The 21879-nt window shown below is 39.4% G+C and overlaps 1 protein-coding gene across 1 annotated transcript in view; it reads left to right on the top strand.

The window, feature by feature from the left end:
• LOC126100859 (origin recognition complex subunit 3) overlaps positions 1–21879 on the top strand; it is a 107903-nt gene that overhangs the window by 63449 nt on the left and 22575 nt on the right. The window contains exons 8-11 of the mRNA XM_049911527.1: positions 363–560; positions 7541–7657; positions 16954–17517; positions 21555–21803. Coding sequence (XP_049767484.1) covers positions 363–560; positions 7541–7657; positions 16954–17517; positions 21555–21803 — 1128 coding nt within the window. The remainder of the gene's footprint in view (positions 1–362; positions 561–7540; positions 7658–16953; positions 17518–21554; positions 21804–21879) is intronic.

Genomic DNA, 21879 nt, shown 5'->3' on the forward strand with positions numbered 1-21879 from the left:
AACTCATTATCTACACTATATAGTGAACATCAGTCTTCTTTTTACGTAATATTGTCATTATTCCATCCTTGATCTTCCATTGTTTGATGCGTGTAATTCACTTATTTGTCTGCAATATGTTAAATTACCAATGGAAGATTATTTTCCCATTTCAAATAATGGTCTGTGACCATATGGGAAGTCCTATGTACTTTTGACAGCAGTATCTGAGGCATATTTGCTTGGAAATGAAAACAATGGATCATTTTTTACATTCAGTAATTTGTCAATTTTTGGTCTGAACTGTAGGAACTATGTCCGTGGCTTTTGTTACATGTGAATTTTTGTTGGTAAATTAAATTGTTTTGTTTTATTTATTACAGATTTGTATGATGGACCATTATGCTGACCGGGACTGGTTTTCATTGTGTTGTTCACATAAAGAACTGGATTCCCGAGTGTCTGGCTTAGTTGCAGAGGATCTCGAGTATCTCAGGCGTCTGCCATCTCTGCGTGCATATGTCGAATCTCTTCCCACAAAGCAAAGGGCTCCTATTCTTTTGGATGATACCTGCTTCCGAGTGAGTAAGCTGCAGTAATAAATATTATTTCTACTTGAATAACACTAAATTGTTATGAAAGTGATGAGACATAGGGATAGGAAAAAATAGTTTTATTTTATGGCCAAATAAGGTGCCTTTTTTTTTTTTTTTGGCTGCATTCGCTTCCCCCCCTCCGAAAATCGGTGTTTATTATTTGACAGATTTGTTGTTATCTTTTAAAATTGGTTATTACGTTTGCAAATTTGTTATTAATATTTGCCAAATTCAGTGTTTTTTTCCATATTCTATATTGTTTTTGCTAATTCTGGTACTAATTTCATCATCACGTCAAAGTTTGTTACGCAGTAAATGCACTGTCAGTTTAAGATTATACGTGTACCTCAGGCTTGAGTTAGCAATCAAAATGCAGTTTGAACATTGAATAACTATCAGTGAATATTAGTAAACTACCGTCCTGAGATTTAAAATATTTTTGTATGGACAAATTACAGAATTTTGCAGTTATTGGTAAAAATGGCCAATTTTGCATTGTTTCGACAAAAAGGGCTAATTTTTGTGCTTTTTTTCACATTATCATGTTTGTGAAATTTTCCTGTTCCTACTGATACAGGAAGAAGGAAAATTGACAAGGATTTAATGTCCCACCGACATAGTCATTAGACATGAGATGATACAGTTTATACAGGATGATTCAGTTTATAATTTGTTTGTTAGCTGAATGATTGGTGTTTTTCTAAGAAAATTAAATCTGCAATAGATATTGAACATGTAACGTGTAAAATACTACACTTAAAGAAGAAATAATCACATAAGCTAGTGTGGTCATTGGCAAAAAAAAAGTTCGAGGAGGGGGAAGAAACCACATGTTGTTAATGGGGTTTGTGGGAGAGAAGTCTTCCCTGTAGCTTGCAGATTTACAAATCATAGACATACACCATCTTAAAAATAAGTTTAGGCAGAACCTAAAGCAAACTGATGAGTATGGAAAAGGTTTCAAACCTAGGAGCGATATATTTGAATCATAAATAAGTTATTTAAAGATACTGTTTGTCACAATTTCTAATTTTCTAAAGCACACAGCATATGGAATCATTTTGTGGATTCATAAAGGTTTATGGTAGACTAAGGTAACCAGATAATTTACATAATTTTAGATATTACAGAAGCATTTATACACACTGTATTGGAGTATTTAGACAAATTTTCAGTCCACCTGTCAATAGTCCTCAGGGTTTAGTTCTTGGCTGCATTCTTCTACTGATAAAGTATATAACCGGTGTGGTGAAACCCTTAACTACCACACAGTAATCTGCAAAGTTTACACATTCTTCGTGAATTGTTAGGTTAACTGTTCTTTGCTGTGTACAACTTCACGCACAATGGTAAGGAAAGGTGGGCTTATGGGGTGGTGCGGCAACCGTCGTCATAGGAAAGCTGGACAGGAGCAGAAATGATTAGCAAACAAGTTAACAAACTGAACAGATTTACTTAATATGTGTTTCTCCAAGTATATGAAGACCCATTACAAATAATGCACCAAGAAACAGAGTCCAGCTATCACATTGTCAACCAGGAGGAGGCGCCCTTACGTTAGCATGAGCGATCGTATCATAGTGAAGACGCTCCGAGTGCTAGTGCGTTGAGTGGCTACCACCAGCCGTTCTGTGTCGTGGCAGCAGAGGGCACTCACAGTCCAGAGCCGCTGGAAGCGTGGCTTGTTGGGCGTGTACCATTGGGTCCACCAGATCCCGCACAACCATTATCGGTGTCTGACGGAAACTTGCCATTCTATTACCGACCTAAAGATGTCCGTGGGGTGGTATCAATAAGTGATGTCACAGTTTTACATAATCAAACTGTAAATTAGTATCATAATGCAGAAACAGACTATAACTCCTTCTGTGAACGAGGAAGTATTGTATGTTGTGCACACCATACAATACTTTTGCTTAGTAATGACTAGTGGTATGTCTCTCTTTCCTTTTGAAGGGTGGAAATATTCACAACAAATTCAAAATGCTGCATGCTCTGTTCGTAAGCCATGAATGCACAAACAGTTCTTTCCCACAGAACTCTTACAAAAAACAAACGTGACAGTCATTTACTTAAAATGCAAATTGATTAGTCAGCTGTCACAGTCTCATCAGGCTTGTATATTATTTCCCTATTCTTCATACACAGACAGGATTAGCTCGTCTTGTGATAATGTGAAATCTGTCTAATGATGCTTGAATCTAATAGCAATCCTATGTATGATCTAATAGTAAGCTCATTATAAAAAGTCTTGTGAATAAGTCTTTGTTCTCCACGCAGCCAGTTCACAACAGTTGAACAGTAGTAGTATCACAGATACATTACACACTCCTTGCGCTCTGTACTAAATTGGCTGATAACATCTACTCTGGTTAATGTCAAACAGGTAATTAATATAAAGAAACATTATACATGGATGTCACTAAAGTTTGTTCTACTACAAAGACTGTAGTAAATGGGAAACATTTGCTGTTATGTCAGCTTTCATATACAAAACTTTTGGATCTCTAAAAACAAAGATTCTGTAACTTACCAAACGAAAGCATTGGTACGTTGATAGAAACAATAACAAACACAAACACGCACACAAATTTCAAGCTTTCGCAACCCACGGTTGCCTCACCAGGAAAGAGGGAAGGAGAGGGAAAGACGAAAGGATATGGGTTTTAAGGGAGAGGGTAAGGAGTCATTGTAATCCCAGGAGCGGAAAGAATTACCTTGGGGGGAAAAAGGGACAGGTATACACTCGCGGGCGCGTGCCCCCCCCCCCCTCCCCCCACACACACACACACACATATCCATCCGCACATAACAGACAAAAGCAGCTTACTGAGTTGCCCTATTTTATCATTTTCTCACATAAACCATTTTTCATCATGATACAAAATTTTTCTTTATCCATAGTTCTGGAAATTTTAATCTAAATGTTATCAGCTTCCCATTTTGTTGATATCTTCTACAAGAAACAACGTGTGATGTTCGCCTGCTTTATTCCTTCATTGATACTCCTTGGTGTCGTCATACTGCATTGTTATACTGGCTGAAAAATGGGGGTATGGGGCGGAAGTTCAACACTGGCTACTGTAAATGATGTAGCCGACAGTTGCACAGTTGCATTTCAAAGTTCTTTACTTTCACTGTTCACAACCCCAGAATATTATACAGTTATGTTTACAGTTCACTATTGGTTAACTTTTGATAAGTCTAATTAATAGTTTGCAGGCAAACGTCAGCATACTGCTACGATAATTTACCGTTGAAAATCTATGAGGAGTAAAAACCCAACCACACAGCTCTTGCAGAATAATATGGTACGTTTGACACTATTGAATAGAAACTGTCATTAGTTTAACATATGGCCTATGTGTGTTACTTATTTCATGGTTAAGTTGATGCATTGTTGTTGTTCTAACCATTACAGTTTCCTCGTCTGAAAATCGGCCGTGAACTGACTGTCTTGGGACCAAAAATCAGGCCTTTATATATCCTCACAATAAGAGGCACTGAAACTATACATTTTTCAATGTTTAAGTTACAGAAATTAAAATTAAAACATAACTCATTCAATTAACTGCATGTATAGAAAAATTCCTTCTTTTTAACAGTTTCTTCTACTACAAGGGTTAGGCTGAATTATTTGTTTAAATGATGAAATTAAGATATAGTTATACAAACAATACTTTTGACAAACCTTGCAATTATTTTGGAATTAATTAAGGGCTGACTTTGTTAACATGTTTTCGAATAGTGCCAAATAAACACCTTAAGAATCCTAGTGGGTTTTCTTCCAAATGCTTAGAATTAGTACGGAATCTATATTTGTGTATAAGTCAACAATAGAATCTAAGTCTTGAAACAGTTCCCATTTTTACCCTATAACAAAAGATATTAGCTCGGAATAGTCAAAATAAATTAGAAAATTGAGTACATACACAAAACTAAGCACAAACTTAGATATAGTGGTATATTCCTTAAGACTGTGGGCCAACCTTTCTCTCTTATGGAACTGCAGATAATCCTCACGTATGTAAATGAATTAGGCAAAAATGAAAGTAAAATGACTTTAAGAAGGCATATAGCAAAACAATAGAAGAAGTGAAAAGATCGCGACTTGCTTTGTCACAAACAGCTATAATGGGTACCAATACATGATATGAATTGCACAGTTTCTACTGCTTTTCAAATAAGGAGATGCTGTGTGAAAGTTTTGTTGCATTATATCTTATTATTAAATTTTCCTTGAGACATTTGAGTCTCATCTTTATCTATGATAATGATGGAAGCTGAAGAAATAAATTAAGATTTGTGCCATGACTGGAACTTGAACCTGGGTATCCTTGCTTACTAGGCAGGAATGCTAGCCGTTACACCACCACAGCTCTGTAGCTAAGATTGTTGCACAGACTACCCTAGTCCAATGTCCTCCCTAACACACACTTCAGTTCACATCTGTGCTGTGGTGGTGTAATGGCTAGCATTCCTGCCTAGTAAACTAGGAGACCTGGGTTCAAGTCCCGGCCATGACACAAGTTTTAATTCATTTCTTCAGCTTCCATCATTTTGTTGCATTGACTGATGCTCTTTTATTTCATTGCATCTTTTCATGCCTCTTTATTTTCCACTTTCATGAGCTCTTCCCTTCTTGTTGTTATGGTATTTATCTCCCTTTTAGAATTTATTATCAAAATACCACTTTCATCTCAGTGGAAAGGGCTTTAGCAGTTCATTTGAGAATGTGTTCAACCGTCCTTCAAGCGTCAATACATTCTTACATTATACGTTTGCATAATAACACTGGAGATCAAATTTCAGTAAGAAAGCTTTTCAGCTCGTATTTGGTACATTGTGCATGTAGTTTCTGCAATGGTAGCTGCAGTGTACTGAGCATGAGCTCTTCCTCTCACCTCTCACCTCTCATCTCTCATCTCTCACCTCTTCCTCCTGCACCCTTGATTTGGTGCAGTGGCTAAGGCACATTCAGTGAAGGCGTTGTTTCACCCAGATATAGATTTCCTGTATTTTCCAAGTCACTTCTGGTGAGGCCACTATACAGTAGTGCACTAGGTGTTACCTCATTTTCCTTAATGAAGTGAGGCAGCATGTTAAAGAGCCTGTAGTATTTTAAGATTTACCTATGTAACTGGGTGCATGAGGTGCTTGTAGTTCAAAGGAAAACAGGGTGTACCTGCACCACTAGCAGTACTAAGCCTAAAGGAACATTGTAGTGTAATATTTTGAGCCAACCATTTGTTTGACCACTTCTGTTTGACCACTTCTTCACTTATTGTCTGGAGTGCATTGTAATAATCTATTTTTACTTTTGTTCTTTGTAAATTGTTTTAGTTTCCTGTATCCTCAGAAAACTGTAACTTGTGTTTCACTGTATATGAGGGATGGGTAGAAAGTTATTGATCTGATGAAGAAAATACAAAATTAAAGACAGAATGTCACCTGTAGTTTTATCTTTCATTATTATTTTTTAGCATTGTCATCTTGTAAAAAAAATTTCTTTAGTCTAATGACTTTCCATCCTCTTAATGCCCCCAGTATAATAAAATTTGTCCACAATAAGCATCTGTTCTGCTGTCTCTTCATGTGATATGATGTGGAAACACTTCAAACAAAGGATATTATTATTGCAGCAGTGATTTGAGACGTGTGAAGGTGCATTATTATGAAGGACAATATCTTTCTTCTTTGCAAGATACAGAGGTTTAGCCTGATTAGCGTTCTTCAGATTGTCTAATACTGAACTATACCCAGTGATGGTTTTGCACTTCTGAAGATAATCTGTGAGCACCATACTACAAGAATTCTAGAAAATAGTAGCCATGACTATTCCTGCAGATGGAATTCTTTGGACTGATGCTTTGTCTCAGGTGTGTTGTGATTTCATCTACTGTTATGAAACTATTTTTGAACAATGTTTCAGCCATTGAGTCGCGACCAAATGTTTGTGGTAAAATGCAGTGGATATGGACCAATTTGCCCTTAACATTCTTCCATACCTTCAGCTGACAACCATGAAGTTAAACATTTAAGTTTTGCCACAATCTCATCACTCATATATGCTTTTGCACATCTTCATTGGGCAGATAATTATGCTGAAATTCAGCAGCCCATTTCTTAATGACAGAAGCAAAGAGGGAATATCTTTTAATTCCAAATCCAAGTCCTTTTCTTTCATTTGTTTGGTTTAAACCTGCTAAAATTAAGTATTTTATGCTAGCTCATAATTCAGTTTCATCCATTTTACATAAAAATCTTAATATTTTTATAGGAAAAGATAGATAGCTACTTACCATAAAGAAGACATGTTAAGTCGCAGACAGGTACAATTAATTGTGCTCGTTTGTAACTTATGATGTCTTCTTTATGGTAAGTAGCAATCTGTATTTTCCTGCATTGTTGATATTTCTACCTGGAGTTTCCATTGTTTGATTTTGTGAACATTTTATAGTTTAGATGATCACTAGAAACAAATAAATAAATGTATTTAGTTGAGTTGACTACTGTCTTTGGTTCGTTCCTCCAAGTACGTACAATCGAGTCTTTCCCTGAGAGCTTCAGTGTCCCATTTTTGCAATATTTCAGGGTAATCTTCAATATTAACAATGTGACTTTTTGTTTCAAATAAATCAGGGGTATCCCGCCATGTTGGATATGCATTGTAATACGGGAATGTAATAAAGGTACCTGTCTAAATTTAGTGAAAAATGGAGTTGTCGGTCATTTACAATAAGCTCCTTAGAATTTCCCTAGCGTCTTTCCCCACTTTTCACAAAATCACAATGCAAGAAAATTTGAATAATTATTACTCCCTCCATAATTATGGACTAAGATACATAACTGCCAATTTCCTCCATGTATATTGGCCGTTGGCCCTGTCACATCACTCAGGAAAAGTAAATGTGTTTGTCTGAAGAAATTATTGTATTCTAAGAGACTCATACTTTGTTTTGCAGGATCTGTTAAAGAAGCTGATTGAAAGTCTTCGATGCCATTTGATGAATTTTCATATAGCATTACGTTGTCTGCACTGCTTCACATCATCACTTCCAACGTCTCCCCTTGGAAAAACAGTATGTATTACTGTATTTGTTTGATTTTCCTTTGTATGTAAATTTGTACGTATTTTTGTTTTTCTTATGTCTTAAACTTATCAAAGCCAACCAGTGTATGAAAGGGTAAAGATTTGAATGATCGAAGCTTAACTTCAGGTGATTAAAAATGCAGTGTGATGAACAAATGTAAAATTGCTCGAATTTGTTAATGATTAGCATTTTAGTGCAGCCATACCATGTCGGTAGGAGCAGTGTCATCTACATTCTGTACAAATGGAAAAATTACTTGGCAAGTTTCAAAATCAGACCATATTGAATGTTGATCGTTCATGAGAATATCATTTTCTGCCCTGTGTGATAAGAAGAATCATCTATTGCTCGTATCGGTCGAGATCTCGTGACGTGCCATGCAAATACGGAGTCGATGAGTTCAGGAGGGCCATATCTTACACTTCTAGGATCTGAATGGCCCCGTGTGACTAAGCACCTGAAAGGACGTACAAATTATTCGTGTGGCCACATTGCACGCATTTCAGTATGTGGGCTTGTTTGCAGACCAATAATCACATGGACAAAGCAACATTTGGAGCGCTGCAGACTGTCAGCCCAGCAACAGTTGTTACAGCCTCTTTCAGTGTGGCAGCAGCCCAAGTACTGCCACAGTGTTGCACCCAATGACAACTCCGTGGACACGGGAGTGGCGTTACGTGGTTTTTTTCACAAAAGTCAGTCCTCTGCTTATAGCGTCAGTATGGGCGTATCCACGTGTGAAACCTCAGAGTAGAAAGAACGCTTCCAGATTGCATTAATCTCCATCATATTGACATGGCACCTAGCACAATCTGCTTCTGGCCATCCTGATTGCATTTTCTGTGCTTTCCTTAAAGCACTCGAGGCAAATAGTGTGATGGTTTGCAGGGAATGGCCGTTTACCTTCTCCGTCCTACCTCAATACCGGCCCGTACTCCATCTCTAATGACCTTGGTGTTGAAAGGACATAAAACACTTATATCCCTTCTTTACTTAGTTCCACCCTGGCGTGTCAGTATTGGGTGCCATTGGGTACACAACAGGATCACTTAGGTTCAATAATTTGGAGAGCAGCATTTGTATTTCTGATGCATTAGGGTATGTGGCTGTTTCTAAATCTTCCAGCAAGACAACACGAGACCACACATCATCCCAATCTATCTCAATTCAGAGGATGTTCAACTTTTACATTACAAGCTAGTTCTCCACATCTCGACTGTTGGAAATGTCCAACCGTGTGTTGCTGAGAGTGTGGCATGGCACTGCTCGCCAGTGATAAACTGTGGCTCACAACTGAAGCTGCATGGAGTTGCAGCTCTGTGTAAATTTCTGATCTTGTACAGCATGAAAGAACCTAAAAATTTAACAAATTCCCACAGTCCAGCCACAGAGGAGCATTCCCCTTGTAACTCAGTACCATTCAGGACTTGAGCAACTGAATTACATTCTCCTCCAGGCTTTTGATTACCTCTTGTTGTGCCCTGAAATCAGAAATGTCCTGCCCACTATCCTTCCCACCCCTCCTATCACGGTATTCCGCCATCCACCGAACCTGCGCAATATACCCGTCCATCTTTACGCAACCCCTGTTCCCAATCCCTTACCTCATGGGTCATACCCCTGTAATAAACGTGGATGCAAGACCTGTCCCATACATCCTCCTACCATCACCTACTCCAGTCCAGTCACTAACATCACCTATCCCATCAAAGGCAGGGCTACCTGTGAAACTAGTCATGTGATTTACAACCTAAGCTGCAACCACTGTGCTGCATTCTATGTAGGCATGACAACCAACAACCTGTCTGTCCGCATGAGTGGCCACTGACACACTGTGGCCAAAAAACAAGTGGACCACCCTGTTGCTGAACACGCTGCCAAACATGATATCCCTCACCTCAGTGATTGCTTCACAGCATGTGCCATATGGATCCTTCCCACCAACACCAGCTTTTCTCAATTGCGCAGGTGGGAACTTACCCTGCAATACATCCTACATTCCCCTAAACCTCCTGGCCTCAACCTTCGATAGTCACTGTCCTCACCCATCCAGCACCCTCCATGTTCCCATTCCAGCACTACACAACTGTCATTTCACCGCCATACCCAATCTTTTAATTTCTTTTTGTTTCTCTCCTTTTCACTACTTATCCTCTCCCCCCTCTGCACCTTCTCTCCTGACCTCAGTCTAAACTGCAACACTTCAGTGTCCGCCACTCCACCATATTATCCCCCCCCTCCCCGCCCCAGCATCATCCTTATCCCCACCCAGTCGCCACTCTCGTCATGCACTGGTGCTGATGCTCGCAGTGTGGTTTCAGCTACACATATCACTATGATATCCTTCATCTCAATGACTGCCTCACAGCCTGTGCCATATGCATCCTTCCCTCCAACACCACTAACAAAATGTTGATTTGGTTTTCAGAAATGCTTTTCGTCAGAAAATGCTATATATGCTTTCACTAATCAAATATTAAATGCTCTGAATAACTAAACATCACCCATTTGAATTTTTTGTAATCTCTCAAAGACTTTTGGCTGTGTGAATCATAAAATTTTTCTAGGTAAACTTAAGTATTGTGGTATGTGTGGAACAGTGCACAAATGGTTTAATTCATGTTTATGTGGAAGAATGCTGAAGGTTGAAATTAGCAGTACAGACAATCTGCAAAAATCAGCAGAGTCATCTAACTGGTAAGTATCAAGGACAGTGTCCCACAGGGTCCAGTTTTGGGTCCATTATTGTTCTTAATATATATTAATGACTTGCCACATATTAATGACTTGCCACTCTATGTTCATGGAGATGCAAAGCTAGTTCTTTTTGTTGGTGATGTATTATAATAATCACACCCAAAAAACAAGAATTAGCTGGGAAAATTGAAAATAATTCAGAAAATTATTAAGTGGTTCCCTGCAGATAAACTCTCACTAAATTTTGAGAAACACAGTATACATTAATTGATAAATATAGGCTTTGAACACAAGTCTCTTTCTATTGGGCAGAATATTCAAAATTTCTGGGTGTTTGATTGATGAGAAATTGAATTGGAAGAAACACAGTGATGACCTGCTGAAACATTTGCAAATTTTGGTGATAAACCAGTAAATTAGCCTAACTATGCCTGTTATTCACTACTTTCATATGGCTTCATATTTTTGGGATAATTCATAATTAAGAGAAATATTATTCATTGCACAGAACTGTGTAATCCAAATAATAGCTGGAGCTCACCCAAAATCAACTTGCACACATTTTTTTAAGGAACTAGGGATATTCACAGTACCTTCACAATACATATGTTCACTTACAAAACTTGTTAATAATAACCCATCCCAGTTCAAAAACAATAGCAAAGTGCATAGCTGCAGCACTAGAAGAAAGGATGTTCTTCTCTATTTTGGGTTACATATGATATTAGCACAAAAAGGGTTAATTACACTGTCATAAAAGTCATAGTTCATTTACCAAATAGCCTTCAAAGTGTGATACATAGCCAGGCAGCATTTAAAAACAAATCAAAACAATTTCTGAATGACAGCTTCTTCCACTCACTAGATGAATGATTAAATATGAAGTAGTAATTATAAAAAAGAAAGTTATTAATCACATTGTATAGGAAACCTTGCATTAAACTGATATGTTAGATATCATTACAAACTGTCGTATTCATGATCTGTGGAATAAGAAGTATTAATTTAATGTAATGTAATGTAAACATGAAATAGGAATTAGTGAAAAGTCAAAGATGGAATGGAACAATATTATGAAAAGGATAGTTGCTTCTCACCATATAACAGAGATGCTGTCACAGATAGGCACAACAAGAAGACTTTCACAAAATGAGCTTCCAGCCAACAAGGCATTTGTCAAAAATAGGCTATAGACACAGTCAGAGTCTGGCTTCAGACGCCAGAGACTGTGGTCGTGTGTGTGTGTGTGTGTGGGGGGGGGGGGGGGGGGCAGCCTTGTTGGCCAAAAGCTCATTTTGTGAAAGTCTATTTGTTGTGCCTATCTGTGACTAGGAACTCCACTATAAATTGAAATTAAATTAGTTTTAAGCTTTAGTTATGCAAAAAATAAAACGTATTTTGTGAGAATGTTGACCAGAAATGCTATTTGAATATTATAATGGTTTGAAACTTCCTGGCAGATTAAAACTGTGTGCCCGACCGAGACTCGAACTCGGGACCTTTGCCTTTCGCGGGCAAGTGCTCTACCAACTGAGCTACCGAAGCACGACTCACGCCCGGTACTCACAGCTTTACTTCTGCCAGTACCTCGTCTCCTACCTTCCAAACTTTACAGAAGCTCTCCTGCGAAACTTGCAGAACTAGCACTCCTGAAAGAAAGGATTGATATCAGCGCACACCCCGCTGCAGAGTGAAAAATCTCATTCTGGAAACATCCCCTAGGCTGTGGCTAAGCCATGTCTCCGCTATATCCTTTCTTTCAGGAGTGCTAGTTCTGCAAGTTTCGCAGGAGAGCTTCTGTAAAGTTTGGAAGGTAGGAGACGAGGTACTGGCAGAAGTAAAGCTGTGAGTACCGGGCGTGAGTCGTGCTTCGGTAGCTCAGTTGGTAGAGCACTTGCCCGCGAAAGGCAAAGGTCCCGAGTTCGAGTCTCGGTCGGGCACACAGTTTTAATCTGCCAGGAAGTTTCATATCAGCGCACACTCCGCTGCAGAATGAAAATCTCATTCTGGATTATAATGGTTGGTTGGTTTGAGGAAGGAGACCAGACAGCGTGGTCATCGGTCTCATCGGATTAGGGAAGGATTGGGAAGGAAGTCGGCCGTGCCCTTTCAGAGGAACCATCCCGACATTTTCCTGGAGTGATTTAGGGAAATCACGGAAAACCTAAATCAGGATGGCCAGACGAGGGATTGAACCGTCGTCCTCCCGAATGCGAGTCCAGTGTCTAACCACTGCGCCACCCCGCTCGGTGAATATTATAATCATGCAGAGTAACAACAATCCAAATTATATATTTTTAAGTTACAAAAAAAGCATATTTTAATAGTTGGACTCCACACTGTGTTTCCCACCTTTTTAGTCAATGTTCACATGGTGATTAACTTTTTCTCATAAAAAAACAACAAACGACCGTATGTGACATAAATTTAGGCACCATCATGAAACTCAAAATGAACATACATCAACTACAGTCCTGTTGAAACCAGGCATGGGTGGCTTCATCTGTTTCCGGGAAAGTTAGCTGCTTCTTTTTTTTATCATTAAAAAGGGGCTTTTATTTCGTGCAAATTTAATATTTTTTTTTTCTATTTCTTGTCCAGTCACCAACAACTGGAGGTGATAAGCAATTTTCACTAGCTTTTGAACACAATTTCGTGCTATTGTGAATCTGTTTTATTGCTTCTAATTTCTTTCGAAGCCAAACCATAATGCATTTCTGTTTTAACATTGTCATTTTCATAAATATAGCAATTGGTATGTAATTGTTTGGAAGATGACAAACAATTACAACATGAGGAAACAATACTGCTGCTGTATTGTTAATGTATACATTGACTTTTGTCATTGTTGGAACAATGCTGCTAGTGTCACTTCTAAGGCAGTACGAGAGAATAATTTTTTCCTATAACGGGAGTCATTAACAGCTTGTTTGTACAATTAAAGTGGAATAACAAGTATAATGTCCCTTTTACAATTAGTTAAGCCATCAGACTGAATTCCATAAAAGATGGTTTCCAGGCTGAACTTTTCCCAGCTCTCGTAACCCTCAGATAATCAATAGGTAATCACGAAGACCTAAGAAACCTTGAGATAAGCATAAGGCAAGTGGAAGACATTTTAACCTCGTATTAACAAAAGCTCTGTTACTTCGTTAATAGTGATTCTGTTGTTGTTGTCTTCAGTCCTGAGACTGGCTTGATGCAGCTCTCCATGCTACTCTATTCTGTGCAAGCTTCTTCATCTCCCAGTACCTACTGCAGCATACATCCTTCTGAATCTGCTTAGTGTATTCATCTCTTGGTCTCCCTCTACGATTTTTACCCTCCACGCTGCCCTCCAATGCTAAATTTGTGATCCCTCGATGTCTCGGAACATGTCCTACCAACCGATCCCTTCTTCTAGTCAAGTTGTGCCACAAGTTCCTCTTCTCCCCAATTCTATTCATTAGTTATGTGATCTACCCATCTAATCTTCAGCATTCTTCTGTAGCACCACATTTCGAAAGCTTCTATTCTCTTCTTGTCTAAACTATTTATCGTCCATGTTTCACTTCCATACATGGCTACACTCCATACAAATACTTTCATAAACGACTTCCTGACACTTAAATCTATACTTGATGTTAACAAATTTTTCTTCTTCAGAAACGCTTTCCATGCCATTGCCAGTCTACATTTTATATCCTCTCTACTTCGACCATCATCAGTTATTTTGCTTCCCAAATAGCAAAACTCCTTTACTACTTTAAGTGTCTCATTTCCTAATCTAATTCCCTCAGCATCACCTGACTTAATTCGACTACATTCCATTATCCTCGTTTTGTTTTTGTTGATGTTCATCTTATACCCTCCTTTCAAGCCACTGTCCATTCCGTTCAGCTGCTCTTCCAAGCCCTTTGTCATCAGCGAACCTCAAAGTTTTTATTTCTTCTCCATGGATTTTAATACCTACTCCTAACTTTTCTTTTGTGTCCTTTGCTGCTTGCTCAAATTACAGGTTGAATAACATCGGGGATAGGCTACAACCCTGTCTCACTCCTGTCCCAACCACTGCTTTCCTTTCATACCCCTCAACTCTTATAATTGCCATCTGGTTTCTGTACAAATTGTAAATGACCTTTCGCTCCCTGTATTTTACCCCTGCCACCTTCAGAATTTGAAAGAGAGTATTTCAGTCAACATTGTCAAAAGCTTTCTCTAAGTCTACAAATGCTAGAAACATAGGTTTTCCTTTCTTAATCTTTCTTCTAAGATAAGTCGTAAGGTCAGTATTGCTTCACGTGTTCCAACATTTCTACGGAATCCAAACTGCTCCTCTCTGAGGTCAATTTCTACCAGTTTTTCCATTCGTCTGTAAAGAATTCGCGTTAGTATTTTGCAGCTGTGACTTATTAAACTGATAGTTCGACAGTTTTCACATCTGTCAACACCTGCTTTCTTTGGTATTGGAATTATTATATTCTTCTTGAAGTCTGAGGGTATTTCGCCTGTCTCGTACATCTTGCTCGCCAGATGGTAGAGTTTTGTAATGACTGGCTCTCCCAAGGCCGTCAGTAGTTCCAATGGAATGTTGTCTACTCTCGGGGCCTTGTCTCGACTCAGGTCTTTCAGTGTTCTGTCAAACTCTTCACGCAGTGTCGTATCTTCCATTTCATCTTCATCTACATCCTCATCCATATTGTCAAGTACATCACCCTTGTATAGACCCACTATGTACTCCTTCCACCTTTCTGCTTTCCCTTCTTTGCTTAGAAATGGGTTTCCATCTGAGCTCGTGATATTCATGCAAGTGGTTCTCTTTTCTCCAAAGGTCTCTTGAATTTTCCTGTAGGCAGTATCTATCTTACCCCTCATGAGATAAGCCTCTACATCCTTACATTTGTCCTGTAGCGATCCCTGCTTAGCCATTTTGCACTTCCTGTCGATCTCATTTTTGAGATGTTTGTATTCCTTTTTGCTTGCTTCACTTACTGCATTTTTGTATTTTCTCCTTTCATCAATTAAATTGAGTATCTCTTCTGTTACTCAGGGATTTCTACTAGCCCTTGTATTTTTACCTACTTTGCTGCCTTCACTACTTCATCCCTCAGAGCTACCCATTCTTCTTCTACTGTACTTCTTTCCCCCATTCCTGTCAATTGTTCCCTTATGCTCTCCCTGAAACTCTGTACAACCTCTGGTTCTGTCAGTTTATCCATGTCCCATCTCCTTAAATTCTCACCTTTTTGCAATTTCTTCAGTTTTAATTTACAGTTCATAACCAATAGATTGTGGTCAGAGTCCACATCTGCCCCTGGAAATGTCCTACAATTTAAAACCTGGTTGCTAAACCTCTGTCTCACCATTATATAATCTATCTGATACCTTTTAGTATCTCCAGGATTCTTCCATGTATACAACCTTCTTTTATGATTCTTGAATCAAGTGTTAGCTATGATTAAGTTATGCTCTGTGCAAAATTCTACCAGACGGCTTCCTCTTTCATTTCTTACACCCAATCCATATTCACCTACTATGTTTCCTTCCCTCCCTTTTCCTACTGTCGAATTCCAGTCACCCATGACTATTAAATTTTCATCTACGTTCACTACCTGAATAATTTATTTTATCTCATCATACATTTCATCAATTTCTTCATCATCTGCAGAGCTAGTTGGCATATAAACTTGTACTACTGTAGTAAGCTTGGGCTTCATCTCTATCTTGGCCACAATAATGCATTCACTATGCTGTTGGTAGTAGCTTACCCGCACTCCTATTTTTTTTATTCATTATTAAACCTACTCTTGCATTACCCCTATTTGATTTTGTATTTATAACCCTATATTCACCTGACCAAAAGTCTTGTTCCTATTTTCACCGAACTTCACTAATTCACACTATATCTAACTTTAACCTATCCGTTTCCCTTTTTAAATTTTCTAACCTACCCGCCCGATTAAGGGATCTGACATTCCACACTCCGATCCATAGAGCGCCAGTTTTCTTTCATTTGATAACGATGTTCTCTTGAGTAATCCTCTGCTCGGAGATCCGAATGGGGTACTATTTTACCTCCGGAATATTTTACCCAACAGGACACCATCGCCATTTAACCATACAGTAAAGGTGCATGCCCTCGAGAAATTATGGCTGTAGTTTCTCCTTGCTTTCAGCCGTTCGCAGTACCATAACAGCAAGGCCGTTTTGGTTAGTGTTACAGGGCCAGATCAGTCAGTCATCCAAACTGTTGCCCCTGAAATTACTGAAAAGGCTGCTGCCCCTCTTCAGGAACCACACGTTTGTCTGGCCTCTCAACAGATACCCCTCCGTTGTGGTTGCACCTACGGTACGGCTATCTGTATCATTGAGGCACGCAAGCCTCCCCACCAACGGCAAGGTCCATGGTTCATGGGGGGTGATCTGTAATATTTTATGAAAATAAAATTAAGACAGTAGCACCCAGAAACTAATGACATTGTAAAACTATAATCTGTTTGAGTGACTCTTTCATTGTGAAAATTTGGATTGAAGATGTACATTTGTCTGTTTAGTTACTTTTGAAATCTTAATGGCAAGTAATGTGTTTATTCCTCTCTTCCTTACAGATTCGCGAGCTGTACTCACTGTCGGTGTCACAACCAGTTACTGAGTCGGCTGGTTTTAGACAGTGTGTCCAGCTGCTCCGTGTGCAGTCACAGCAGGAATTGTCGACTCTTGTAGCCTCTGCCCTTGCGTGTCTGTCTTGTCAGAAGTCCCAGACAAATCACTGGAGCTCGAAGCTGGAACTGTTGTACAGTATGCTAGAGCGTGCTGCCGCAGACCTCCAGCGGGTTGCAGATTTTGAAAGTCCCAGGAAGAAAAGGAATCCAGGCGAAATGGAGAGCCCGACAAAGCGAAGGCCTCCTCTGGTGATGAACAATTTCACAACTCCCACAAAGACCAGAAGTTTATCAAAATCACCAGTGAGCACTCCAGTGAGGAAGTGTGGTTTAAACAGTCCTGCGAGAAAAACTCCACTGAGAAGTCCAAAGTACGGTAGCTCTGCAAAGAGAGATGTCTGCAGCGGATCAGCTAAAAGATCTAATCTTTTTGAATCCCCTGAGACTAGTCCTACAAAGAGAGTGGTGAATATGCTAGAAGGGAATTTGAGTAGAAGTGAACTAAAAAAGGTATGTTACTTTCCATATATACACATTCATTATTCTTTTGTGAACTGTTCAGTGATTATTCACGGGTAATGCGCTGAATATTTATTTTATCCAAGGTGCTCTAGTAATAAGGCGCATTTTTCATTTCCACTACTCTCAGTTCCTGTCTTCATTTTCCAAAACTATCCATCAGCTAGTTTCTTCAAGACTTCTTCATCTCTTGAAAATGTGTGTGCTCTCAAAAGAGTCTTACATGTGAGAACAGTCCACTGTCTCTTGTGGCAAGGGGAGAACTTAAAATGTCACTGAAATTTGCGGCAGGCATGATTTGAATAGTCCTAATGATAAAGAAAGCAAAACCTGATTCTCTTCTTGACAAAAACAGGAAAAATACCTACTCCTGACCATCACATCTGCCACACTGTTTGAAAGTGGGTATGCTATTCCATAAGCTGAACATCGTGACCTCATTCACACTGAAGCAGACATTCTTTATGACTGTGAGAAGTTTGAGATCCAGGTTGTCAGGTGCAACATCACAAATAAACATTTTCGTGCCACAATAGGTGGAACATCTTGTTCGAACCCAGACAGAGAGATGTGATTGACATCCTGACATAATTTTTCTGTTGTTTCCCTAAATTACTTCCAGAAAATCTGGGAATTGATCCTCAAATAGATTATAGCCACATCCTTTCCCTATTCTCCTAAAGTTGAGCTATCGTCTGCCTATATTAATGATGGTGAGATTTAATCTCTAAACCCCATTTTTAGTTTTAATTTTCTCATGTATACACAAAGATCGAAGACACCTCATTTCACTATTATTTAAGCACTTGAACTCAAATTTTCAAATTTTAGAATTAATATGTGGCAAAAGTTCAGAAGGAACAGAGCAGAATTTTAAAAATAAAATAAAATAAATAAAATAAAAAATGCTCCCCCAGTTTTGCCAATGGCCCTAACGAAGTTTTTCATTGGGCCAAATTTTATATGAAGAGCAGGGCGAATTATGTTCTTGGATACAACAAATGCTTCATGCGTAACAATATGAGTGCCTGGTTCAAGTGATGGACACTTTGGCCAGTCTTCATTTTTATAATGAAGTGCTTTGGTGCAGTATCCCAGAGGCAAAGGAAGCAATGAAATTCGGTGTTACCATTTTGTAGCCCAACTAATATTCCTATGACTTTCAGATCTCCCTAAATCTGCCATTTAAACTTATTATAGTTCAATTGCAATAACAATTAGTTCATTAGTTCATAAGTTCATATTATCATATTTTCTTTCATGTAACAATATTAGAGCAGGGAAGTTGGTCCCGTGGTTGTCGCGTCTGCAATGTGAGCAGTCCCTCTCAAAATACACTGTGGGTCTCATTGAAATCTTCACTGACCGTAATTGTACTCCCAACCTTGTACACACACAAAAAAAATAAAAATATCTGCCATGCCTTATATTTCGTCTCCCGACACCTACCAAAGTCCCACAGACCGGCCACCGAGGAGCATTCCCCTCATGACTCAGTAACATCCAGGACTGGACCAACTGAATTACAATCTTTGCAAGGTTTCGATTACCTCTTGTCGTGCCCTGAAATGAGAAATGCCCTGTACACTATCCTTCCCACCCCTCTTACCGTGGTATTTCGCCATCCACTGAACCTACACAATATATTTGTCCATTCTTACACAACCTCTGCTCCCATTGCCTTACCTCATGGCTCCTACCCTTGTAATAGACCTAGATGCAATACCTGTCCCATACATGCTCCTATCACCACCTACTCCAGACCGCTCATTAACATCACCTATCCCATCAAAAGCATGTGATTTACAAGCTAAGCTGCAACCACTGTGCTGCATTCTATGTAGGCATGACAACCAACAACCTGTCCCTGCACATGAATGGCCACTGACAGACTGTGGCCAAGAAACAAGTGAACCACCCTATTGCTGAACACACTGCCAAACATGATATCCCTCATTTCAGTGACTGCTTCACAGCCTGTGCCATATGGATCCTTCCCATCAACACTAGCTTTTCTGATCTGCATTCCCGTAACCCTCCTGGCCTCAGCCTTCGGCAGTCACTGTCCTCGTCCATCCAGGCCCCTTCCTGTTCCCATTAACTCCAGCACTGCACAGCTATCATTTAATTGTGTTTTTATTTCTCCCCCCGCCCCCCCACCTTCCCCACCTTCTCTCCTGCCCGCCGTCTAAACTGCAGCACTTCACTGTCTGCCACCTCCACCATGCTATCCCTCCCCGTCCCCACCCCACCCTCCTCCTTACCCCCAACCAGTTGTCATTACCATCAAGTACAAGTACTGGTGCTGCTGCTCGCAGTGTGGTTTCAGTTGCCTGAGACTGCCGACGTGTGTGCAAGTTGCGTTTGCGTGCGTGTGTGTGTGTGTGTGTGGGGGGGGGGGGGGGGGTTGACAAAGGCCTCAATGGCCGAAAACTATAATTTTTGTGAATCTTTCTGTTGTGCCTATTGCGACTTAGCATTCTCTGCTATATGGTCAGCAGCAACTTTCCTTCTCTAATATTTCTACATTCCATTCTGGATTTTCCATTGTTTCATTTCTTTCACGTACGGTGCATACCCAGTCAGAATCAATGGAAACATGTTGCCGCTATGTAATAGTACACACTTGAGATTTACTTTGGAGGAGTGAATGGACAACCTCCACTGATCACTTTTATAGTCAATGGCCATAGTTGCCATTAGTCCCTGTAAATCACTAAAAAATACAAAATTCTTTTCACTTTCGAGAAGTGGAAGGAATGGCATATGGTGGTTTCAGAATGCAGTCACATTTATTGTCTTATCAAGACAATGCTACTGTTGTAGTCTTTATGCCAACAGTTTAGCTTTACCTTTCAACAGTTCCATGTATCTCACTAGGTCATTAAGTTCACTCCTTGTAATTTTGTGAATCTCTGTACGCTCATGATTACACACAAAATGATCATCTTTCAAATAACTGGTTTTTTAAGTGCAGCACTGGTTTCACTACCAGCCTCGTCACTATCACAAGCAGATGGGACAGGAACAGGCAGTCCGTCTCCATGAGGCACTGATTGTGTGGCCAACGGTATGTTGGGATATGTCAAGGAAGACTTTTTCTTCTTGGAAATACTATGTGTGAATGGAGTTGTCATACAAAAGTAAAAATCATTCATGTTTTTATGGTTTTTGCCAGGTCATGGACATAGCATGGAAGCTCTTTTACAATTCAGGCATGAATGAATACGTGAGACACAAGATGTACAACATACATGAGGAACCCAAGGCTTGTCCTAGTCCCCGATTTCACAGCCAAAGTACATTCTGTACACCTTCCTAATACATGATGTTGTCTGCAAATGTAGCAGAAATTGTCAGCACTGTTATGCATTTGTGAGGCATATTAATCACAGGAAATGCAATGACCACATTCTCTAATTAACTCCAGTAACACATTCCTCCAGCATACGAACAGAACACAGCTGCAACAGACTGAAACTGTGTTTAAATGCAACATGCTCTGCTCCTACCTTCCTCTTCCTGTTCGCCTTGTGGCGACAAGCCTGGGCTAAAAATAGTGACAAAATACACACAGCTGTTGTTACCGGGAACTTCATCACTCTGTCCACTATCAGTGGGATTCCAAAGGCTATGTGCGAAGGGATTGACAACAAATGCTAATAAAATATATCATTAAGAGCACCACCCTTAACTTGGAAATGAGGGCTAATTAGAGTTTTTCATTGTCATTTTCATTATCATCATGGTCGATATCATTAAAAAACGTTTCTTTCATCTCAGTTACATTTTCACTGTTGGCTTGTATCATCAAACTGAAGGTTATTTTTTTTAATTTCCAATATGTTCTAGTTGTTATTGCCTGAGCTACAAACACACACAATTTTCTTTTGTGTATCACATAGTATGTGACATGCATTATAACAAATATTGTTGCCTACTTAAAATTATTTATATTTACATCTCTGGAAGCTAGTTTTTTCCTGATCTTAAGCAGATGCTAAAGAGTTTTCCATTTTCTCTTACAGCGGCTTTTAGAACTGAAAGAGCAGCAGTCTAATGATGAGGATGCGATGTCAAAATTTGAAGCAATTCGACAAAAACTCCTGGTGTACCTGACTGAAGATGCTTTTCCGGCACTCTTACAACCCCCGACCTCATTGCCTTTAGCAGAAGTAATCTTTTTCGATGATGTCGCGCGTGTTAAGTCACGCATCGTGGGGGCTCCTCGTGGGGCCATTCATTCAGCTCTTAGCAACCCGTCTGTCTATCTGGAGGTATGTTCCCTTTTTGTTTTTGCAGCTCAAAAGATGTAAATAGCTATCAAGTAAAAAGCTTGCGGACTTAAAGTAT

This window comes from Schistocerca cancellata, chromosome 9 (assembly GCF_023864275.1).
Source record: "Schistocerca cancellata isolate TAMUIC-IGC-003103 chromosome 9, iqSchCanc2.1, whole genome shotgun sequence".
In the NCBI taxonomy this organism is placed as follows: domain Eukaryota; kingdom Metazoa; phylum Arthropoda; class Insecta; order Orthoptera; family Acrididae; genus Schistocerca; species Schistocerca cancellata.